At 34.7% G+C, this 26,935-nt stretch overlaps 1 protein-coding gene across 1 annotated transcript in view; it reads right to left on the bottom strand.

The window, feature by feature from the left end:
• Positions 1-17,000: 17,000 nt before the first annotated feature.
• LOC150101696 (uncharacterized) overlaps positions 17,001-26,935 on the bottom strand; it is a 208,981-nt gene continuing 199,046 nt past the window's right edge. The window contains exon 14 of the mRNA XM_090400154.1: positions 17,001-19,743. Within this exon, the coding sequence (XP_090256280.1) occupies positions 19,489-19,743 (255 nt within the window). The 3' untranslated portion in view covers positions 17,001-19,488. The remainder of the gene's footprint in view (positions 19,744-26,935) is intronic.

Genomic DNA, 26,935 nt, shown 5'->3' on the forward strand with positions numbered 1-26,935 from the left:
TTAAGTTTATCTCTAACTTTAAAACCCAGGCTGGTGCAGATAAAAAATAAATTTTGCCTGAGTGACCAGGATAACTCATAGAATTCAGGGAACAGTTAATCTCTGGTGGCCCTTAAAAGGTTAAATTACGTAAGAAAAGGTATAAAAGAAGCAAGACATAACTATGAGATTAAAATTAATGAAGATCGCATAACAATGATGCAACCGACTTAACAAAGAGGTACATGCGATAGAATTTGGTATAGCGGCTGAAGTAGGAAAGGATAAAGTTCAGTAATTTTTAGATTTTTACATATATTTGAAACAGATATTGAAATTCGTGAACACCTTTTGACGTTTATAACAACTAATGACTACTGGTAAAGGTATATATGAAAATATAAAATCACTTTTGAATAAATTAAATTTTAAATTGTCAGATTGTAGAGGACAAGGGTATGAGTCCATGCTTTCATTTTAAATAAGGGAGTCCATGCTTTCATTTTAAATAAAAACAAAAAGGCATTTTATACTCCTTGCACCTGTCATAATTTGAATTTGATTTTAGGGGTTGTCGCAAAATCATCAATTATAGCAATAAAATGTTTTAATGTTATACAAAAAATATATACATTATTTGCTGCCTCAACTTCATAAAAAAAATCAGCTAACGCCTTGTTATTCCCGTATACGGGAGTAGGCGAGGCCATTTAGCCCTATCTAACTTTTGGAGACTGAGTGGGCAGTTCAATCTCCACTGGTACCCAATCAGAGATAGATGGCCCAAAGCTATCACTAATTAAGCGGTATGCAGTGAAGAGAGACGGCTCAAATGTGCCGCCATCTCGTGGACCCTAACCCTAACACAATATATTTAATGTCTGAAATAATGTGGGTTCTACGGTCGATTTTCTTGAGTTTACAGGACGAAAAATCCTGTTTGTCCGTGCCAGAGATCGACTAACTCGGGAACTGGTCGAAAAAGGCTTAGAAAAATTTCCTCTAGTCGCCGACTAGACTCGAAACGAAGTCTTTCTTCGTGCGGCCAAGCGTGGTGGTGTGCAAACGCCACATCCACTGATGTACGCCTCAACTTCATGTTGGGACATATTAAAGAAATTTGTTAAACAATTAATTCCAATCTCCTAGGAGCTGCGTTTTACATTATGAGAGAATATTAAGGATAGTGACGGAAATTGCTCCACCTTTGCTCCGAGTTGCCCTGGTGTTGTACTACCCAAGTGATTACTTACACTTGGGCTCGCCGATAGTTTTTTCGGCATGAAACTCTAGGATTTCGATCTGAGTTTCGTACCCGGCTGTACAATAATACGGGATTTACCATCTCCCTTAAACGTAACTCCAAAACCGTTATGTGATACAAGATGGGAATGTAGAATAGAATCAGTTAGAGCTGTACGTTTTCAAATTCCAGAATTTTTAAATGCACTAAAATAATTATTTAAAACTACATCAGATAATACTATCAAAGTGGAAGCGGTTTCAATATATGAACAAATAGATTCATTTGAGTCAAAAGTTAATTTAGTAAGTAAAGTATTACAAAATGCAAAAATTCCCATAGACGTAGCAACTAAGCATATTAAAGAGTTAGTGCAGTACTTTGAATAGCAGTGAATATCAGGATTTGATAGCTGTTTTGAGAATGTTAAAGAACTGTCAAATCTATTAGAAATAGAAATTAAATTTAAAGAAAGTCGAGTACGTCGAAGAAAAGTATTTTTTGATTATGAAACGCCTGATGAATAACACATAGGTGATAACAAAGATAATTCTAGGATAAATTTCTTTTTTGTAATTTTAGATACTTCTCTACAATCTGTGAAAAGAGATTTGAATTTTATGAAATTCACCAAAAATCATTTGGATTTATTTATGATATGAAATTAATAAGACAAATGAGAGAAAATGAATTAAAATTTTGCTGCAAACAGCTGTATCAAAAATTAAATACAGATATTGATGAATCTAAATTTTATAATGAATTAATTATTTTTAGAAATATTGTTCCAGAAGATGCACCCATTAATATTTTAAAATTCATAATTGCAAATAATTTGTCGGATATTTATCCAAATATTACTACGAGATTTAAAATATTATTGACCAGTCAAGTTACGGTCGCATCATAAGAAAGGTAATTTTCCAAATTAAAATTAATAATTACCTATTTGCGATCTTCTATGTCTCAAGAATATTTGTCAATCCCGGCAATAATATCTACAGAGCATGAAATTGCAAAAAATTTGAATTTTGATAGCGTTATTATTATTATTATTATTATTATTTACAAACTACCTCCAAAATAGAAAGCATATCACACGTATCGGATCACACCGAAGTAGAGAGCTACCAGTAACCTATGGAGTGCCACTGGGAGCTGTACTCTCCCCAACTCTATTCAACATTTACACGCACGATATTAATCAGTTACCACTCAAAGGTAAGATATTCCAATATGCAGACGATACAGCAATAATATCCATCCATAATAACGCAAGCATAGCCCAAACAAATATGCAACATGATATAAATCTGATCATAGACTGGCTGACGAAAAACTCCATACACCTAAACTCAGAAAAGACAAAATTAATGATATTCAGAAATCACCTGACTCGACCAGTTGATAACAAATATATAACCATCCAACATCCACTTTCCAACACAAAAAACACACAGAATAGCAAAACCACTACAATCACTCAGGTTGAAACAATACGATACCTTGGATTTTACTTCGATGCAGATATGAACTGGAATAGCCACATAAACCATCTACACAACAAACTCCGAACAATAAGTGGCAAACTCTACAGGTTAAAAGACATAGATCCCATACGCCTAAAAACACTATGCCAAAATATAATAAGATACGCTTAACAACGTATGCTTTCTGTGCACCCTACAAATTAAATAGATTAATGTCGCTACAGTACAAAATGACAAAACTGATCTTTTGGGAACAAAGAGAAAATCACGACCACCTTATAAACATTGCAATGTCAGAACACAAAACACTGACAGCAAAACATTTATGTCACTATGCAGCCTTGCTAAAACATTATTTCGATGACAACTACAGGACAGTTAGAAATACATACCGTATAACAAGACCTCAGACTACTAATTATATCACATATAAATACAATAATCACTACGGAAAGGCCACGCGAAACTTCTACATCCCATACATGATAAACAAATTACCTTTTGAATACAGAAACCTTACAAACTACAATAGCCTGAAAAGAGCTCAAAGGACATACTACGAACAAGAAACACGCACCCAAAATACCATACAAACTTAAAGAAACACAATATATTCGCTCAGGCTTCCAATTCAGCGACACATCAATACATTCCAAGTTATTGTGTGTGTGTGTGTGTGTGTGTGTGTGTGTGTGTGTGTGTGTGTGTGTGTGTGTGTGTGTGTGTGTGTGTGTGTGTGTGTGTGTGTGTGTGTGTGTGTGTGTGTGTGTGTGTGTGTGTGTGTGTGTGTGTGTGTGTGTGTGTGTGTGTGTGTGTGTGTGTGTGTGTGCGTGCGTGCGAGTGTGTGTGTGTGCGTGCGTGCGTGCGCGCATGCGCGAATCTCTCAATCATAGATTTCGTAGCTTCCCAACACACAGCTAAAAAAAAAAAACCAATACATAATAACGAACTGGTGTCATCCTCAGATAAGCTTACATATAAGCTTCGAGGATGAAAGCAAAAAAAATTAGTTCTCATCCGAGATGTATCATATGTAACCAAATGCACGTAAAGTACGTATCACATGAAAACCAATGTATGTAATGTATGTATTATATGTAAACCAATGTACGTAATGTAAATATTACATGTAAACAAATGTATGTAATGTATATAATAATTGTAACAAATGTATATAATGTATATAATAACTGTAATAAATCTATGCAATGTAAAATAAAAAATTCTCTTAAAAGTAAATCATGAGTTTACACCGTATGTTTGTGAGAATGACGAAACATAATATTTTGATTGCATATGTGTAAATACTGATGTATAATCACACCTTTTCAAACTTGAAAAAAAAAATAGTAAACCACAACATGTAATATTATACAACTTATGTAACTCTGAACAATATAATTGTAAATTATTATTATGATTGCTATATAAAAAAACAACTGTTATCATGATTACTATTTAAATCTCATTATATGTAGCACAAAGTGCTGAACCTCGTAAAATAATATACTGAATAGACGATCATTGTACATATGTAAATATCTGAAAGAACAATAAAAAAAAAATATTATTATAAAAACCTCCACGGACTCAATGACTCATCGTGGGAGGTCCAGCGTTATAAATGATTTTATTGATAAGCGCATTAGGTTAACTAAAATTTAATATATTAAGATTTCTTTTAAATCTTAAAAGTTGTTATACATATATTTCATTCTTTATAGTAAAAATGGATTTTTTTAAATATTTTTATATTATTAAATAAATCATTGTTCTGGTGTATTTATATGATAATGTGTACTTACATAATAAAATAATATATCATGTACATATAAACACATTTATTTTTTAACTAATTTTTTCCCTTTACTTAAATTGATGCTAAAGAGCATACTTGTTTATGTGCATAAATATTTTTTATATTTGATTGTATTAATTAATTAACAAGATATTCTTCAATTTAAAATGGATATACTAGCTCGTGTAGTACGAGCAGCAGCTAAAGAATTGTCAGTACCCTTGACCATTTTGTTTAATTTGAGTCTCGGGTCTGGGTTAGTCCCGAGCGGGTGGAAGGAGGGGAAAATAGTTCCACTGCATAAAGGTGGTTCCAAGACTACTGTTGTAAATTACCGACCGATTAGCATATCAGGAATCATTGTCAAGGTCTTAGAGAAATTAGTCAAGAAAAGAATACAGGATTGGATAGATGAAAATGGGATATTGTATGGGGGACAACATGGTTTTGTGAAGGGTAGATCATGCCTCAGTAACTTGCTCACGTTTTATAACACAGTGACGGCTGAACTGGATAGGGGAAATGGGTTTACAGTGATACTACTGGACCTTGCCAAGGCCTTTAACAGGATACCACATGGAACCCTAATCAGTAAACTGGAGCAGATGGGGATAGATAAAGGGTTGGTAAGATGGATAGGAGGGTGGTTGAAGGAGAGATACCAGAGAGTGGTTTATTCAGGAGTGGAGTCAAAAAGACGTCTTGTGACTAGTGGAGTGCCGCAGGGCTCTGTTCTTGGACCACTGCTTTTCAATTTGTTCATCAATGATATTGGAAAGGATTTGAGAGGAAGTGTTCACTTGTTTGCTGATGATGCAAAGTTGGGTAGAGCAATTGTGAGTGCACAGGATGTCAAAATTTTACAGGATGATTTGGATAGTTTGGAGGACTGGGCTAGGAAAAATGGATGTCAGTTTAATGTGGCAAAGTGTAAGGTTATGCACTTTGGGGGTGAAAAGAATAGCAGCAGTATATCGCATTGGTGGAACCGTACTCCAGGAGATTGATGAGGCCAGGGATTTGGGAGTGCTGGTGGACAGGGAGTTGAAGTTTAGGGGGAACATTGCAAAAGTGACTAAAACAGCTCACCAAATCACTTGGCTTATGAAAAATACTTTAACATGCAGAGACAAACAAGTTGTTGTTCCTCTGTATCGAGCCTTGATAAGACCCCATCTGGACTTCTGTGCCCAGTTATGGGCACCAGGGTTTCTTCGTGATGGGGAGGAAGTGGAAAGGGTCCAGAGACGAGTGAACAAGATGATAGCAGGTCTGTGGAATGAACCTTATGAGAATAGGTTGAAGATTTGTGGGTTGCAAAAATTGGTCGATAGGCGGAAAAGGGGTGATATGATTGAGACATTCAAATTACTGAAGGATTACTATAATATTAATCCAGAAGATATTTTTGAAAATAGGACTAGTGGTGGTGGAAGGACCAGTGGCCATGCATGGAAGCTGGGCAAGAGCACAGTTAACAAGGGTGTTAGAGCCAGGTTTTTTACTTGGAGAGTGGTGGATGAGTGGAATAAGCTTCCAGAGTCTGTTGTGGGTGCTATCATATCTTGCCGTGAATGAGATCAAGGCAAGATATGATAGATACTGTGTGAATGTTGAATAGTTGTTCCAGACATGATGTAAGGGCCTCCCTCGATGAGTCTGTCGACTCCTTGGAGTTTCCCGGAACAACAATAATAATAATAATAATAATAATAATAATAATAATAATAATAATAATAATAATAATAATAATAATAATGATGAAATTCCTGTAAATGTTACTAACTTTCAGGGGCCCGGCTTTTCCATTTCGAACAGGGCCCCGCAAAATATAGAAAGAAACAGCCCTGTAGAAATCATGAAAAATCTTCATGATTTCGTCCTTAAAGTGCCTTTATGGTAGGTATGCGGATCCTTTTAGCATCAGATTGCAATTCGGGAGAGTAATGATAATTATCAATTACTTTCTCTATAGAGATTTCGCCGTTTCCATTAAGTAATAGAGTAAGTTTTATTTTATTTAATTCTTGATGCACGATGATTTTGATAATGCTTTTTTTTTGTTGTTGTTTTTGTCCAGGATGATGATGTGAAGATGCCTGCATATATCTATAATTCAGGTCACATTTTTTGTGAGTTTCATCTCTAGTGGAGCTCTTTTCTCCTCAAAAATTCACAACCTCCTTTGGTACAATAATTTCAAATAGGAATATCTCCGAGATTTTACCTCTTCTTTTCATAGATAGACTATTGTTTTCGTTACCTAGATCCTGATATTTCTTGCAGAAAATACCTATGTTAGAATGAGGGTTTTCATTTTCCACTTCGTTTCATATTCTCTCCCAATATCCAAGAGCCATGGTTTTCAGCAAATGTTTACCATGGTTTACCGACATGGTCAAAAGAATAAAAAAAATCAGCTAACGCCTTTTTATTACCGTCTATATAGGGAGTAGGCGAGGCCGTTTTTAGCCCTATCTAACTTTTGGAGACTGAGTGGGCAGTCCAATTTCCACTGATACCCAATCAGAGATAGCTGGTCCAAGGCTATCACTAATTAAGTGGCACGCAGTGAAGAGTGACGACGTATTTAATGTCTGAAAAAATGTGGGTTCTACGGTCGATTTTTTTGAGTTTACGGGACGAAAAACCCGAGTTTTCGGGAGAAAAATCCCGCTTGCCCGTGCCAGAGATCGAGTAACTCGGGAACCGGTCGAAATAAGGCTTAGAAAAATTTTCTCTAGTTGTCGACTAGACTTGAAATGAAGTCTTGCTTCGTGTGGCCAAGCGCCGTGGTATGCAAACGCCACATCCACTATTAATAATTTTAATAATAATTTTTATATAAAACAATAATAAGCAGCTAATCATAAGTGGCTATATGCAGCTCGTAAAACTCCATCTTCATACATAGCCAATAACAAAGACCAGAAAGGATTAAATGCAATAAATTCATTTCCTGCACAAATGGCAGTCATGCCTTCTGGTCCTTTGAAAAAACTGTTGGGCACAATTTGTGCACACCTGTGCTCAAACCCTATCTCTCTATATCTTTCTCTCCCCATCCCTCCTCTTAATACAGAAACATTACTTAAAGCCGACATCCTAGCATTGTTCTTCTCATTCAACTTTTACTCGTATATGGATGACTAAGCAAATGACCTATTACTTTATCCGAAACATCACACCACATTCTTATATGGTCTTCTGTCAGGAAGTAACTAGAAGAATCTAGTCAGAAAGTGACTAGAAGTTTAGATTGTTCATGAACATCCCTGAACAACCTAAAAACCAAAAATGGCTTCGTGCCAATATGGTATCCCAACAACTATGCTCATGATTGATATGTTGGTTGATTTATGGTTTATTGGTACAAGGAACTTTAATAGAATTTATAATCAAATGGGTTTGTATAAAATAATTATTTGTAAAAATTATTCTGGGAGGATAGAGTAGATAGGACAGTTGGTGGGATACTGCTAATGATAGCAGATGAATTGCAGCCAGTCGGGAAGATAGCAGATCTACTAAATCGAAATGTCTGATTGAGGCCAATAGGACGAAATATAAAATTGGTTTACTGTCTATAGACAGGTGGGAGGGGGGTTCCAGGGATTTTGTGTAATATACACATCAGCAGATTACTACAAGAGTGCAAGTTGAGTAATTATTATGGTAACTTCAACTTCGGACAGTGAATCACCTAAAATCTCTCTAAAAATTCTTGAGACTGTTCTCTCACACACTACCATCAACTACTGTCTCATAGACAGATAGTTAGTTTCTGCTATGCCTTTAGCATTTATTTTGATGGACACCGATCAGCATAAATAACAGCTATCATCTACCCCATTCCTGCTAAACCTACAATGCCAGCATGAGTGGGCCACCATCCTTTATAGTTGAACTGCTGAGTAGTTGAAAACCTGCTTCTTTTAATCATCGTTCGTTCCATCCTATTCTGTGGAATAACCATCCCCAGGATGTATTCCCCAAAGACTACGACCTCCAGCTTTTCATAAAGAACATTCTCACATTTTGTTACCTTTAACCACAGAACACATGGCATTTATATGCTGCAATAATTGCAAACTCTGTATATCGGGTAGTGGTTATATATTATATTATATTAAAAAAAAGACATCTTTCCCTCTCACAGTGACAGTTAGTTTATCGATAACAATGAAAAGTGATCGTTCTGATTTTGGAGAAAATTCAGCAATATGTCTTTTGAATAACACTGACAAAAAACAATGTGTTCAGATATATAATTTAGAACAGAAAAGAAATTAAAATGAATTTCTGTTATAAGATAATATATTTTTATTTAAAGAAGTATTCTACTTTACAATATGCATATCAAGAGGATTGAAGGCAGAATTCGAAAGAAACTAAAGCTCTTTCTTTCTTTTCTTTTCTTTTCTTTTTTTTTTTTTCTTAGACATATCTGTAGACTTGTAACAGTTTAAAGATCAAAAGCTTGATACAACAGATGGTATAAATAGAAGAGGAGGGCCAAGGCAAGATGGCGGGGTAGATGATGTAAAAGAGTAGCATGGAAAGAGTATGCAGGATTTCAGTCACCTGGTAATGAACACTGAAAAATAGCAAAGAATGGTAAAACATGCATCAGACACTAACGGGCATTGGACCCGTGGGCAATAATGATATCACGATCCAAACATTGTGATTTTTTGTTGTTGTTGTTACAAACTTTACATAATTAAAATATGATTCCATTATTTCCGAGAAAAGCTATATATTGATCGCAACACTTACTTTACGAATATCATGAAAATAGTTCTGTTCAAACTTTGTAAAATGAAATGACCTTAAAAATAAGAGATTATAGATTATTACTCTAAAGAAGTCTCCTGCAATTGGTAATTCAGAAGCTTTTTTTTTTTTTTTTTGAGATACCCAGTGGCTTAGTAAATTAAAATGGCCCCGGTTAGAATCCCATTTAGAGGAGGAATAACTCTTTCAAGGATTTTTCAGCGAAAGGGGAATTAGCTAGTATCACGAGGTGGGTATGGTTTCTCAGAAACTGGGTTTTTTTAATTCCAAAAGACATGCAAACCAACTATAAAATATACTTAAATTGACAGATTCTTAAATGGACAGTTAGAATTAACTGTCTTATCTATGCGTTGTTTTATTCTGAACCACGTTATTTGCCGATTACGTGATAAGTCTAACTTTAAGAAGAAGATTAACATGGGCATCCTGTGACCTTTAGAAAAAAATAAAACCGCTACAGGAATCAACACTTTGAAGCTTGAATTATATTCCCATAATGAATGGCAACTTTAAAGAAGAATCTATTAAATGTTGGTCTGGATGACTATAGTACAGAGAAACTGATTTGTATTGTTCCTATAATTCTGGTCTAAAATGAATGAATAAGAGTGAATCCAATCAATTTCAATACTTTGTTTAGTTCTCTAAGGTTAATGGAGAAAATACTGTGAATGATTGGGTACAATTTTTTAAGTATATTTTGTTTGGTAGTTCATAATGTATATTGTTCATGAAAAGAAACAATCTAGGTAAGTTTGCTTCTATTATTCATGTCATTTTTAAGCGCCTGTAACACATTTGAAATGCTTTGCTTCCTTAGCGCTTGGCCGTCAGAAGACAGACCTAGGTTCAATTCAAGATCATCAACTAGAGGAATTTTTCTAAGCATTTCTTCGACTGGTTCCCGAGTTAATCGATCTCTGACATGGGCAAGCGTTTATGGGGCGAAAAACCCGGAAACACGGGGTTTCTCCCATAAACTCAAGAAAATAAACCGTATAGCTCACACTATTTTAGTCATTAAAAATATTGTATTAAGATTAGGAACTCCGAGATGACGGCAGTTGCTAGCCGCGTCTTCACTGGATGCCGCTTAATATGAGTGATACTTTTGGGCCAGCTATCTCTCGGAGATTGAAATGCCCACAGTCTTCAAAAAGTAAGATAGTACTAAAATGGCATCACCTACTCCCTATAAGGGAATACAAGGTGTTAGCTGATTTTTTTATATGCCAACAACTGTGAAAATCACTGTTTCTGAATTTGTTACTATCTGAATTAATGTGGGTTCTATGGTAGATTTTCTTGAGTTTACGGGAGAAAAAACCCGTTTGCCCATGCCAGAGATCGACTAACGCGGCAACCAATAGAAGAAAGGCTTAGAAAAAGTTCCTACACTCGGTGACCAAATTCGAACATGTCTTAACTTCGGAAAGCCTATCGCAGAAGATGCACGTGCCACTTCCACTGAGCTACACAGGCTGAAAGTGAAAATAAAGTAATGAAACCACGGAAAGAGTATAGAAATCCCTTTAAATTTACAATCTCAACTGGAATGGCCTTCATTCCTTGTTCTATACAAAACCACCTTATAGAACAAGGAATGAAGGCCATTCCAGTTGAGATTGTTATAGTTATTCCATCAGAGCAGATGTATATGAATCAAGAGAGTGAAAATAATAGTAATGAGAAGCACTATTGCGGTACCACAGGACATAAGGGTGAGAGAAGACTGATTTTCAGAAAAGGAAATGCGGACAAAGTTATGGTCAGAGTAATTAAAAGAGTTGATATTTACAGTATATTTTGAATGAAAGATGGTTAGTTTTCGGCAAATGATAATTTTTTGGTATATACTGTATGGCAGATGGATAAATTGTGTTAGTTCATCATTAATAGCAAATACGTATGTTATTTCTTCCAGCTTGGTGAAGTCTGCTTAGATTATGAACACTGAAGTCTCGAAGGAAGATGATCGCAACGCTTCAGTGAGACCAGGCATAAATAACTAAAAATGATTCCAGAGTGGTTATCAGAATCAGGAGACCAGTGAAGTCAACAACAAGGAGTGGCAATTTTGAGTTTGAATAAATACTTTCTCTACCCCCATAAAGGTATGGGAATAGGGAAAGAATCCTCGGTTCAGCAATCTCCACCATGGAATGTCAGATATGACAATTACACCATATGCACAATTCTCATGAAGAAATTATGAAGAAATAATTCAAGTAGTTGAATGAACTAATAGTTGATTTTAAAAAAAATATGTGAATGTCACTCATGAAAGATTGTAAGCCTATCACATATTAGTGCTGTTTGTAGGATATATGTGAAATACTCCAGAAACCCCCTCAAGACTAATAAGGTCCTTAAAAGCAGGGAAATGAGACCACATCAGGCAATGAAATTCATCTACCACCTAAAGATATTTAGAAACATCCATACCTACATTGACATTCAAATCCATGATCTACTGGTTGGAGATGCTCTCCACTCAGTCCATTAGATTTCAGTTGAGATAAATGTGAGAATATACAAGTCAGGTTTTGACCATATAGTGGTGGTGAATATCATCGAAGTATGAATTATTTCCTGATCATTAGTGAAATGAATGTGAGTTTCATTTTGTATGGGTATTAAATATAATTGAGTATATTTAAATATAATTGTCCAAGAGTAGCCACGACTGTCAAAACTTGAGATAGATCTGGATAGGTATTAAATATAATTGATCTTTATGGGTATTAAATATAATTGATTACCTGCAGATTTTCTCCATATCTATCTCAAGTTTTGACAGTCGTGGCTACTCTTATTTACGCTCACTGGTTCGTATTTTATTTAGAAACAGTGCATTGGAATATGGATCATCCACCACCATTTCCCACTGGACTCTTGTTTTTTGCTTCTGCTTTTATTTGGTTCCAGTTTTTATTATTTCTTTCAGTATTGTTCTTTTCCATGTTTCTCTTGGCCTTCCTCTTCTTCTTTTACCCTGTGGGTTCCAATTTAGAGCCTCTTTTACTATTATTTTGCTTCTTTCCTCAACACATGCTCCAACCATCTCTATTTCCTTTCACATATCTGTTGCAACATGGGTTTCTGGTTTGTTCTCTGGTATAGTTCTTCGTTTGATATTTGTTTTGCCCAGTATATTCCCAGTATCATTCTTAAACACTTGTTCAGGAAGACCTGGACATTGTTAACTATCGTTTTGTTTAACATCCAAGTTTCTGATCCATACATTAATGTTGCCTTTACATTTGAGTTAAATATTCTCATTTTAGTTTTTATAGACAAATTCTTGTTTTTCCAAATATTTCTAAGTTGGTTGAAAGTTGAATAAGCCAGCTGTTTCCTTCCATTTATATCTTCAGTAGTTCCTCCTTTTATTGATACTATTGAACCAAAGTATATAAATTGTTCCACTTCTTTAAGTGGTATTTCTTCTCTATTGTTATTTGTTTATTTTGCTTTGCATTTATTTTCATCAACATTGTTTTATATTTTTATTTATCCCAAGACCAACTTTTTGGCTGTTTCAACAAGTGTTGTTTTTTGTTCTATACGTTGGTGCTTCTGTGAAAGTAAACAGATATCTGCAAAATCTAGATCTTGGAGTTGGTTTCGAAGTAACATTGTAATCCTGTATTTCCATGAGATACTTTTCTCATCATCCAGTCTATGACAATTAAAAACCGAGTAGGGGAGAGTATACAACCTTGCCTTACTCCAGTCTTTGTTTTAAATGGTTCTGAGAGGATGTTTCTTCTGGGAGTTAATAATTTCTAAGTAATTTCCATAGGGAAGATCTGTTTATACTGTCGAAAGCTTGTTCAAACTCGATAAAATGTAATTATAAGCTTGCCTGCTATTCCAATGATTGTTCTGTGATAATTCTTAAAGTAGCAAAGTGGTCGGTGCATGATCTATTGGCTCTAAATCCTGCCTGTTCTGGTCTTAGTTGTTTTTCTATTTCGATCCTTTCTAGTATTTTACTTATAACACTCAGCAATGTTATACCTCTCCAATTTTTGAAAAAATTGGAGAGGTTAAATTACCCCAGAAAGCCAGACAAGTTCACTTTTTTGGGTAATTTAACCAGCAATCCAGTATTCCATTCCTTAGGCCACTCTTCTTTCTGCCATATCTCATTTAGTGAGGAATATAATATCTCTGCTATAAGTTTTGGATTTGCTTTTAGTATATTGCCTGGTGTGCTGTCTGCTCCCAGTGCTTTACCTGTTTGATCTGAGTTATTGCTTTTGTAATTTCTATTTTTGTTATTTCGTTCAAATTTATATCTGATGCATTTTGTTCATTTAATTCTAGGCTCTGGTCACCATCAGTTATTTTTTGAAATTTCTCTGATAATTCCAATAATCTATTTATCTGGACTTTTTCATTTAATAATAGTTTTCCTTCTTTATTGTATATAGGAACTATCCATTTGTTTCTTTTTCCACTTAATTTCCTTGTAACATCATACAACTTTCTAGTATCATTTATGTATGCAGCATCCTCTGCCTCTTGTGCTAGATTCTCTATGTATTTTCTTTTATTGTTTCTTGCACTGCTTTTAATTTCTTTGTTAATTGCTCTATATCTTTCTGCTTGTTCTTGTTCAACATTTTCGCCAATCTGTAACAGTTTCTTTTTTATTCTATCTTTCCCCTTGGTGTTTTCCGATAACCATTTCTTGTATCAGTTCGAAATCCCAATATCTTTTCTAATGCGCTTATTAGTATGTCTTTAATCTTAGTCCATTTTCCTTCTATGTTATCTCCTTCTCTTCTTACGAGTTTATCCCATTTATCCTGTACAGTTGTTATAAATTTATTTCAAATCTCTTTGAGTTTTTCAATTCTAAAACTCCTGTTGTGCACTGTTCGCTTATTTTTAAATATTTTTACTTTCATGGTAGCTATCAGGAGAAAGTGATCTGAATATGTATGGGCATATTCAGATCACTTTCTTTTAACTCTGATATCCAGGAGTGATTTACTCCAATTCCTTTATATAAGTACATGATCAATTCGGCACTTTGTCTTTCTATCTGGTGCTATCCATGTCCACTTGTATATTTTTTTGTTGGAAGACTCCCTCCTATTACAAGCTGATTGAACATACACGTCTATAAGTAACTCTTCATTTGCATTTATTTCTCCTTCTGCGTACTTTCCCATAACAGTTTATTAGTATCGAATCATTTGTTGGTGCATATATAGCAGTTGTGATGTTCTGCTTGCATGCTTTAAATCTAGCGTTTAGTATTCTTTCGGATATTGGGCTCCACTCCAATAGTACACCATGAGCTTTCTTTGTCGTCATTAGTGCAACTCACTTTGTGTGGTCATTCGTATTTCGGTTCCAAGAGTAGATTAAGTAGATCATCATCATCAAATTCCTGCCATGTACCCTCAAGGGGTGTACAGGATATGACAGTACTACATGAAAAAATTACATCATTACTATGTTCCTATCTACAATTTTCCTCCAAATCAGTCTGTTACTTGTCAAGACTCCAACATTATCAGATCTTATATTTCTATCGTCTTAGGAATTTTGTACCGTATCCATCCACCTATATCTTGGTCTTCCTCTGGGTCGTTTTCCTGCCAACCTGGCAGAGAACGCTTGTTTTGCTTATCTTTCCTCTCCCATTCTATTTAAGTGACCATACCACCTGAGATTAACTCTGCTAACACATTCCTGGATGCTGACAATGTCAAGTTCTTTCCTAATATCCTCGTTTTTAATATGATATAGCCATTGATGCCATCCGTTCACGCCTCTAATCTTTCTCAGGACTCTCATTTCTGCAGTCTCTAGTCTTTGGTCAAGTGTTTTACTTCTGACCCAGCTCTCAGATCAACAAGTTAAAATTGGTTTGAACACTGTCTTGTATACAGCTAATTTGGTGTTCCGACTAATTTCTCTTATTCCATTGACTTCCCACCATACCAGCTTTGCTAATTCTGTTGTCTATTTCTATATTGAATTTACCATCTTCACTAAAAATCGTGCCTAAGTAACTGAAATGTTTTACTTATTCCACAAGTTCTCCATTCACAACACAGCTGACATTTTCAATGCTTCTGCCTATTTTCATTGTCTTTTTATTGCTGACCTTCATACGATATCTATTACAACAGTTATTCAATTTAATCAGAGAATCTTGCAGCGGATTTATTTAGAAGTATAACATCATTCGCATAAAGCAAAGAGCTGACATTAACATCTCCAATTTTCATATGATGTTTAATACCACTTTCCTTCATAATGTGATCCATATAGATAATGAATAACAGAGGGGATAATGTACATCCTTGTCTCACACCAGATTTAACATTAAACCATCTTCCTGTACTTCCTTCAATTCTAACTGCTGACTTACAACTCAAATAAAGACTAAGTATTGCTTGATATAATGCATGCCCCACTGACACCATATAATTGTAGCATATTGAATAGCTTCTCTCTTGGCACCTTGTCATATGCCTTTTCCAAATCGACAAAACTTAAATACAGATCTTGGTTATATTCCCTTGCTTTCTCGAAAAGTGAAAATCTGATTCTGACAGCTTCTATTTTGCCCGAATCCAGCTTGTTATTCCACAATTCTTCTCAAGTACACTTGTATAGATCTTGCCAGGAACACTTAGTAGGGAAATACCTCTAATTCTCACATTCAGTTTTATTTCTATTTTTATATATGGGTACTATGAGAGCTCTACTGCAATCATCAGGACTTGTATAGATCTTGCCAGGAACACTTAGTAGGGAAATACCTGTAATTCTCACATTCAGTTTTATTGCTCTTTTTATATATGGGTACTATGAGAGCTCTACTCCAATCATGACTTGTATAGATCTTGCCAGCAACATTTACTAGGGAAATACCTCTGTAATTCTCACATTCAGTTTTATTTCTCTTTTTATATATGGGTACTATGAGCTCTACTCCAATCATCAGGATTTCGTCCCTCTGTCCAGGCTTTCTGAACTATGCAGTTCAGCCACTGTAAGACTCTTATACCACCATACTTCAGCATTTCTGGTCGAATATCATCTACTCTTGCTGCCTTTCCACATTTTAAGACTTTGATGGCTTTTTCTACTACAAGTATGGATACGTATTCCTGACTGCATGCCTGGTCAGTGTTTTTTACCACTGTGCTGTCATCACTGCTTGTTTCATTTAGCAGTTTTTCAAAGTAATTACTCCATACTTCAAGGATATCTTTTTCTTCCATTTTCATGTCACCTTTATCATCTCTTACTCCTTTTACAGCCCTGCCAGTTTAATTTGATTTTTCCAGTTCCTATCCATCTCATTTCGCTTAATCCCATTATTTCTAGTCTGTATTTTTTTAGAACTCTCAAGACATGGTATGTCTTCCCAGTTTCGAACATGGTTCTAACGTTCCAACATCCCAATCTAAGCTTGTCTTTTGGTAAGGTGTCTGTCACTTTGTTCTGCACCTCTGCTTCCCCAGAAGGGCTTTCACCAAGGTACCTCGTTTTCGTGGCAGTTCGTGTTCTATTTTCTTCATCTGGTATCATTTTGGAAGGTTTCAGTTTGCATAGCAAAGATTTTTTTCTAAGCATGGCTGGGTTAGGATCAGTGAATACACATTCTTTAACATAACAAACATTTATTAAGTTATAATGCAATTATAGTTTCTTAAATAAATTGGCTCTTTCTAAAAATTAAAAGCTAAGAATTATATCTCTTACATTGTACATAGAATAAAATATGCATTAATACTATCATACAAGAATCTATGTTCTTATCCCAATACAAATTTGTTCATGCAATATATACCATATTTTTCGATAGATAAAGCGCACTCCCAACATTTTCATCACTCCTTTTGATGTATAGATAACGTGCATGTGTCAACTTGCAGTAGAGTAAGGAAGTATAGACAGAGGATGGAATTCTTTAAAAGCACATGTGTTGCTAGTAGCAGTGGTCGATTATTCCATACATCTTGTTTTAAAATATTTCATATAGTAAATCATTATTTGTATATATTTTGTTATTAGATCTGAATTATCCATGGAAGACAGAAGTACTTCTCGGAGAAAATGCTACACAGCGCAGTTCAAGCCTGAAGTGGTAGAAGTGGCAAAGGAAAAAAGGAATCGGGAAGCTAATAGATTGTTCAGCGTTGGAGAAAGCAGTGTTCGTGAATGGTGAAAGGCTGAAACAGTTCTGAAATGTTTACGTATGAGGAAAGGTGCTAAGAGGTTTAGAAGGTGCTTGTAGCCAACCATAGAAAAAAACTTTGATTGGGTTGTTAGTGAAAGAGCTAAAGTTATGAGAATACCTACTGTGTGTGTTGCAGGAATCGAAAAGAATTGCGCAAAACAATAATATAAAGGATTTCAAGGCCAATCCATCTTGCGTTTTTGGATTTATGAAGAGAAACAATTTAAGTGTGCACTGCTCCACTAGTGTTGGACAAAATTTGGCGTGCGACTGGGAAGTGAAAGTAGCTAAATTTCGTTTGTAAAGCACAAGGGAATGCAGTGGTGTCCAGTCACAATCATTATGAAGCTGAAGAAATAACAAACGAAATTTTTAACGCAATTGATTCTTTCAATATTGAGTCTGATGAAGAATTTTTTGGATTTGAATAGCATACTGTTCAATGAACATTAATACTTCTACCTTAGTTTTATTTCATCTGATTTCCCTCTCATACCTTTCATATGTATACCACGCAGGTTCATTTTTAACGAATTTAGACTTTTTTGTGTAGATAACGTGCATGTTATCTATCGAAAAATACAGTACTTCAATTAACAAGTTTCTCATATCTAAATTATATAAATTAATCTTCAGCTTCTTAGTCCGGAACGACCACAATTAAACTTTAAAAGTGTTCTGTGGACTATCAGTCTATCTTTCATAATGCTAAACAAACACATAAAATTCTATTCACGCTTCTTCTTTGACACATATCTTAACTGGCTTTCTTGTCTCTTTACTGGTTCCACAGACTGCTTTTCCCATCCTGGGCCTCAACATTTCATGCAGGCTTCTTTCCTTTAGTGCCATTGCATCGTGGAGGGCTCCCGGGGCTTTAGGCATGTTACACCAATGCTTTTTAGGTCAGCCGATGGCAGATTATCTTACGGCCAGGCATGCTGGTCCGAGTTCTCCTTGATATCTCCTGGCAACCACAGCTTCTTTCCCAACCCGAGTCCATGACATGATACTGGATCAAGACACTACGAGAGGAGACTGCGTGTCCGCATACCTGCCTTCCTTTTATTTTTGATTCTTTCTTATGCTACTCCTCAGGTTCCTGGATTAAGGGTTGAGAACCCATAATATTCCCGTGCAAAAGGGAATGTGACCTTCAGAGTTGTCAATTACTTCTGTTTCCACAGAACACACAAAAGCAATCTTATTTATCAAACGTGGGACGTCCTTAGATGTTCACCGCCTTTTGTTGCACTGTCCTTGAGATTTGCATTTGGTTAAGCTCGAACACAATGAAAGCACTTTACATTGCATAAACAAGGCTTCTTAACTATTTCTTTTAAATCGGAATCGCATCAAATGTCAGGCCACTTTCTAAGGCATTGCTCTTGAAATATACAGTTTAACATATACATGCATGGTTTTTCATCAATCACAAAATTATTACAACTACATAGTTAACATAAACCTTATATACAAAATTCATAACAAAAATTTTCAATCAGTGTTAAATTACAATATCCTTCTTTATACAATATTCGTGACCTCTGTAAAAGTCGATGCAAAGTTAAGAAAAAAAGATTTCTACTGCATCGTATTTTACAGATGATCTAATAGAGGATTTATAATCTAATACAGTAAGCATCAACATAATTATTTGCTAGTCAGTCAAGAAGCCTACTGATGCATTATCATCAGTATGTCCCATGTACTATGTAGTGGATGGGCTGAAGTCTAGCAGATCACACAGATGATGATGAAAGGAAATGATTTCCAGCTGTCTATTATTATCAATCAGTTTAAGACAGAATTGCAAAACAATGAAGAGAAAGAACACAATAATTTTTGATCTAAACAGATTTTTTAAATATTTATTAACCAAAATCATTTAAAATGAGCAAAATTAGCTTAAAGTTATATCTCTCCATTAATGTAACAGCTTCAAACTGGTGTTTATTAGTTAATGAAATGATGCAAACTGAATTAAATCTATGGCATGTTTCTGAAGTTCTTGTTTCAGCAAGCATTTAACAGCCCTTATAACGTTAATGGTCTTTTTTCTGAACATTTTTTTTGTTTTGCTTGAAGATGAAATGTGAAGTCCAGGTATTTCATCTGAATATATGCACTGACACAGATGTTTGAAATCCTTAATTGTCTTCACCTTGGCCACAAGATGTTGAATATCACTGCATGCTGAAAGCTTCTCTGAAGGCTAAAATAAATTTTGTAAAACTCAATAAAATTTCATTTAATTAAATGTAACATATTTACTACAAATTAAGATGATGTTTTACATATTTTACCACCCCAAAGTCAAAGGGTAAGCTTAAATTCATATTTTATAGAAAACATAAAATAACCAATAATGAAACAAGCTACTTCACAGCATTGCAATCTAAAATTTTCTAAGCTAGTTGGCATATTACTGAATTATGGTCAAAATTGACCTTTTGTTGTATGGAAAAAAAAATCAGTGAATTACAATACATATTCTGACTTTTAATTCATTATGGGGTCTATGAGAGACCAATATAAACATGAAGCAAACACTTAATTAAAATGCTTTTCGGTATAGTAACTCATGTAAAAAGACACAGGCATAAATTTCATAAGTCCAGAGAATTAAGATGCAATTATTATTATTTGAACTTTAAATATGATAACTATCAATTATGAAGAAATAGCAAACAAGTGCCAGTACATTTACCTTACCAAGCTAAACTGAATTATTATAATTTTTCTAAAGGGCTGTGCAGCTCTGTGGAAACAGTGTTTGCATCCATAGAGCTAGGCTGCACAAAGAAAGAAAGAAAGTTCGATTCTAATTGCTGACTAGAGGAGCTTTTTGTAGCCCTTTCTTAATCGGTTTCCTAAGTAGTCAATCTCTGGCATGGACAGGTGGTTTTTTCCTCCCAGAAACTGGTTTTTCATCCTGTAAACTCAAGAAAATTGACCATAGAACCTAAGTTATTTCAGATAATACTAACATATTATGTTAGGGACAATGAGATGACACCATTTGTCTGCCATACTCTTTTCACCAGATCGTTTAAAACTTATTGATAATCTTGGGTAAACTATATAAGACTGGCTAATGGTGGAAATTGAATGCCCCTCAGACTTCAAAAGTTAAAGCTAAAACAGCCTCAACTACTCCTTATGGGGAATAAAAGATGTTTGTGGATAATTTTTCTAATAAAGCATTGGTAATGATGGAAATATGGCTGATGTACAAGTAATATAGACCAGAATGTCTGAAGTAAGCATATGACTGTTCTATAGATTGATTTTTTTGGGGGGGGGGGTATAGAAAATCTCTGCTCTCTCTGTAGGCTGGCTAACTCCCCTTCAGCTGTATTAAATTTCCATGCAGCCTAGATACCATGGAGTTACGTTATTCACATTAACATGTTACTCAGTTTTGTATGGGTCACATCTAAAAGTAATCATGTGGTTTAGCCTACAAAGAACAAACAAGCTATAAATTTGAGGTGAAAAAGAAGAAACATGTTGCAGAGATGAGCATAAAAGAAAAGAAAGATCTGGTCTGACCAACCATACTTCTAGTATTAAATGTGCTGCTAAATGGAACATTTCAACCATGCCTTATTTAGAAATTTTTTTATTGAAAGTAGTATATATAGAAGTTGCTTATTAAATCTTTTAACATCATAGACTTCAACTTCACTAACAATCACCTACACTTAACACCTGAAAGTGATTGTTAGTGAAGTTTAACATCATAGACTTCAACTTCACTAAAAATCACCTTCAGGTGTTAAGTGTAGGCAACTAATGCATGCCAGAAACTTTACATTTATTTGTTAGCACAAATTTATTTATATTTCTTGAAACAGTTTTTCAGTGTCTGGACAACTTTGTTATCTATTTATATATATATTTTTTGTTTAATAAGTACTAATGAAGGCACCAATTTTTTGTAATGTGTGAAACTAGTAGGTGTAAGTTTCATATTTTAATGACTAATTAAATATCCTCACTATTACAACAATGTATGGTAACAAACAGCATACAGGACAATTCCATAATTTTAAAATAAATTACACTTAAAAAGAAATTATATTCTTGTTCATTTCCTTTATCCAAATGTGAGAGTGAGTTAAGTATGAATAAATAAGCAAAAGTTTGTACATGAAGTAATATCACAACTAAGCTATTTCAAAATAGAGGAAAATGACATCACAAAATTGTTCTGATATAACATAATTATACCAGCACAGCACTCCATCCCTTTATAGCACATGTTGCAATGTATTATGGGACTGGTTCACTATCCAAAATGGATTGAACTCCTTTATTGAAGTTGTATCAGGAGATGTTAGGTCCAAGTGCTAAATCAATGCAGAAGTAATATTTTCCATATACAAGTTAAAAAGTGCATATTATTAAAATATGCTGAATAAGTGATAAGTGTAGAAAGTTTTTCTGCTTGGTAAGAAAGTAAATTATATTTAATAAGAAATCATATTCCTGACCCCACATCCTCTGGCATACAAAGGTGCCAAGTAAGCTGGCCTGGTTGGTTGAATGGTTAGCATACCTGCTCTCCAACCAACAGGTCACGAGTTCGAATCCAGCTGTGGGCATGGATATTTGTGATTATCAAGTGGGAGATGAATGTTATCACCTAATGTGAGACCACTGCTCCACGTATTGGAGGCCTGGAATGGCTTGAAAAAAGTTCCATGTTTGGTCCCTAGAGAAGTGTCTCTAAACTATGCAAAAAAAAAATAAAAAAAAAAAAAAAATATATAAAATTGATTAAAAAAAAAAAAAAAAACACGAGCCCACCTACAGTGCAAATGCACTATAGATTTACTAATAATCTTTCGTGGGTGGGAACCACATAAAAAGGGGGGCGGAATCATCTCTAGAACTTCTATTTCTCCATCTCTAGACTATTACTTCAGTTCATTTGACCCTAATACTTGTTTTCAACGAGTCAAAGAACACTGGCATAAAGGCCTTCACCCTCTATTCTACCCATAACCCTTGCCTGTTTTCCAAGCCCTGCTTCAACAGAAAGTGTATCAGAACAGTGTTGAAGAAAAAACTTCATCTTACTGCAAGTGGCTCACACCAAGAACCCCAGCTTCATATTTTGCCTATACCAAAGCATGAAACAAATGAAAAACTGTAATCAGCAGATTCAAATCTGATTTCATCAAGGACAGCAACGAAAAAAACTTTCCTCCTGTCCAAATGGAAACTATAACTTCTAGGCCCTTGAATTTGAATGCAACTTTTGCTCACCTGCATTTTCACCCTGCCCACCTATCATCTTGATGGCATACCATACCAGAATCTGGCAGCACCATAGGCTATAGTTTTTTGGCAAAAAGATATAACAAAAAGATAAGAGTTTGTGCTCCAAAGCTAACAGTAGTCATGTACAGTAATCCCCCGATTGGTGTGTCATTTTTTTTCGATACCCAAATTCGATTAGGGTGCCTATATGCATCTTAAAAATAAATGTCATAGATTTTAAAAATTTTCTATCTATACATTTTTATGGCTAACTATTTTAAAAAATCACTCACCAGAATGAAATAATTTAGTTACCGATTTAAAACATGTTATAAAGTTATTTTTAATGGCATACTACACTATGTTCCAAATTTTTACCGCCAAAATTTATGTTGTCTGAGTACACCCACATATTCGAGACCCTTCGACACTTCTACGCATGTCACAAAAAGGAGAATCCATTCTGATAATAGGGTAATCAATCAGTCTTCTGGGATGAATTGTTTATTATTACATGTCAGAAAATTAATTTCTCTTTTATGATCATTAAAGTGGGAACTATTTTGCTTGTATAACAGTTGGGAAATTTTATCTATAAAGCACGTGATATCGCGTGTTGGTGACCAATTCGTATATCCTTCATTTCTTTCTCCCCTTAAATAATAACGTCCAAGAATTAATTAAATTTCATTCTGAAGAATTGAGTGATTCCGACCTGCTCAATTTAGATGCACAGCAGGAAGATCCTGAAGAATATGAAGAAAATTTAACCACTGATAGTCAGCCAAAACAGATTTCACAGAAACAATTTGAAAATATTTTTCATACAATCGAAGTTTTTAAGCGGCAATGCTTAGAGGCTGACCCTAGTGAAGAGAGAAGCAGTAAAATTTGCAGAAGAGTAGAAGAGGGAAAAGGGCCATACTGTCGGTTGTGTGAAAAAAAGAAACAAAATGCCCACCAAACTACATTAGCTCAATTCTTTATTAAGAAGTAGAATAATAAATTTATATTCTGAATATGTTTCATTGTCTTTCAGCTTCATGGTTTTCCTTTAAATAGGCCCTGAGACATACCCTAATTCTTTTATAAAAAAATTAAGGGTCAAAAAAGAAATCTGAGGAATGAATTATACATTTTTCCATAGGTTATTATATTCGATTGGTGCATTTTCAATTAATGCGCCTGTTTTAAAGAACGCATTAGGCACACTAATCGAGGGATTACTGTATTGTTACTACAATCGATTATACATATTTGGTACTTATCCTAATGCATGGAAGCAATCTCATATCCATTCTATTCCGAAAAAAAAGGAGATAGAAGTCCACCACCAAATTACCAACCAATTGCCATCACCACAATCTTCTCCAAATATAATGGAGAAAATCATCAACAGCCAACTTCTCCACTACCCAGAGGCCCATCAGTTAATCAGGACACAAGTATGGATTCTGCCATTCAAGATCCACAGTTGATCTCTTAGCTTATATTACCTACCACTGGGTATGTGCAATGGAAAGGTGTGGAGAAATTTTTGCTGTTGCTCTTGACATTTCCAGAGCTTTTGATTGTGTCTGGCATCAAGGTCTGCTAAACAAACTGTTACCCTCTGTAATTGGTTGCTAGCTTCCTCTCTGTTTGTTACTGCATGCCACAGTTGATGGCTCTCTCTCTTCTGATTCACCACCAATGTAGGAGTAACTCAAGGCTTTGTCCTATCACCTATCCTCTTTCTCACGTATATAAACAACTTACTCTCCAACACCACTAATGCTATCCACAGCTTTTGCAGACGATAACACTCTCCATTCAATCTTACTCATTTGCAGTGCACAGATATCCCAAACATAAAGATCATTTACAATAGATCTATGTACTATCCTTCAACCAGGCGAGGACAATCTGGTCACATTCAATGCCACCAAAACACAGTCTTGTCTCTTCTCTCACAAAAGAAATCTCAGATCACATTCCCTTATCCTCAATGCACAAATCACTGGACAAGATCAGATCTCTGCTTGGACTAACATTAACCTCCACCCTCTCTTGGCTCAAACACATCACATTATTAGCTTCCTTAGCATCCAAAAAACTAGGCATTCTATTTCATTCAAAATTCTATTTTACACCCTCATTAAACCATCATTCTATATTTTAGTTTAACCAATAAGAATACAATTTGGTCGGCTAAATCCCAAATTGCCAGCCCATCCTCGTCCGTTCAGTATCCAAGTAGATACCCAACAGGGTGCACCACGAGAAGGTGAGGATTGGACATTAGGTCAGAAGCCCTGGTCGGTTCTCTGCATTCCTTTAAAGGCTATGTGGAGGTCTCCTCTCAGTTATACAGCTTTGACCCTTAAGCACCCCATAATTAATCTTATTAATAATTTATTTAGTTACAAACTGTTTCAATCACTTAACATAGATATTTATATGGTTCTTAAAAGAGAATTCAACTTGAGAATTCCACTAATGTACCAATAACCTCCTCAAGACTACTATGGAACTTTCTAGAGATCATTTCTACATTCACTTCCCTTAAAGCATCAAACCATTCCACTCCTTCCTTGTTCCCAAAATACACAAGGAATATACCCCACTGCGAGCTACTACGGAAGGCATCAACCCTTCTACATATAAGTTGTCCAAATATCTGGCTAAACCAGTGGTCTGAAACTCAAATTGCATGCGGGCCAAATGCACGATGTGAAAGCAGCTGACAGGCCGGAATTTTTTTTTTTTTAAACAAAATGAGAGTGAATTTATATATATACATATATATATTCAACAGTACTTACCTCTAATGTATGGATACCACCCCTTTATAACCTTTATAATTATGAAGCCCTTTTATAACTTGAGAATAAATAATGACAACCTATTCTCTTTCTTTATTAAATTTTTCTTTGACACATACAGAAAAAATACATATGTTTGTATGTAAATAATTATAAACTTCTTTATTTCTTACTGCAACTTGACACTTGATGGTGTTTGATTCTGATAAAGTTTGTAGCCTTGGAGAAAAAATACAAGAAACTATCTTCATCATGGATTGCAGATGCTCATCGGCCAATCGGGTTCTTTTCTTAGACTTGTTAATTTTCAACTGAGAAAAAAACTGTTCACATATAAATGTATTCCCAAACAAAGCGATTATTCTTATTGCAAAAATTCGTAACTCAGGGTATTTATCTTTTGACAAGTATGAATAAAAGTTAATCAAATCTGTATCTTCAAATCTTTGAATAAGATTTATATCACACTGTAAATTAATTAGCTCCATTTGTATTATGGTGCATTATTCACATTTGTTTTAAATGGTAATGAAATTAATGTAAAATCAAACTCCAAATCATTAAAATCTTTAAATCTTTCTTTAAATTCTTGTCGTAATAATGCTATTTTTCATGCATATTCTTGAGATTTTTCATTTGAAATAATAGGGCAGGATTTAAGATGTAGGAAGTGTATGAAATTTTTTTATTCCAGTTGTGTTTCCCATAATTGCAATTTAACTTTAAAAGCTTTAATAGAAGCATACATGTCAGTGATAAGTTTATTGTAGCTCTTTATTGAGAATATTTAAATGGCCGGTTAAGTCAACAAGAAATGCTAAATCTGTTAACCATGTGTCATTACGTAGCTCGTTGATGGTTTTATTTTTTTGTGTCATGAAAATTTTGATTTCATTTATTAAATCAAAAAACCGTTTTAATACAGCTCCTCGACTTAACCACCTCACCTTGTTATAATAAATCATTTCTCTGTACTCACTTTCAATTTCTTCAAGCAATGCAACAAATTCACAATGATTCGGAGCTCGTCCACGGATAAAGTTTACTGTTTCCATAACATTATCCATCTGCAAACTTTTGGCACAAAGTGCTTCTTGATGAATAATGCAATGCATAGTGCAAAATTTATTCTGAATTTTTCTTCTTTCACTATATTTCTTAATTTTACCACTACTCCATTTTTTTTTTTTTTACCAACCATAGCAGCTGCACCATCACTTGCAAATCCTACCATTTTATCCCAACTTAATTTATATTTATTACAGTTTTAATTTAAGAAAATAATATCCTGTGTACCAGTTTTTCCTTTCATAGGAATTATTTCCAATTCAT

This window comes from Typopeltis vanoorti, chromosome 11, assembly GCF_054136105.1.
Source record: "Typopeltis vanoorti isolate ZY-2024b chromosome 11, IOZ_Tvanoo_1.0, whole genome shotgun sequence".
Taxonomy (NCBI): domain Eukaryota; kingdom Metazoa; phylum Arthropoda; class Arachnida; order Uropygi; family Thelyphonidae; genus Typopeltis; species Typopeltis vanoorti.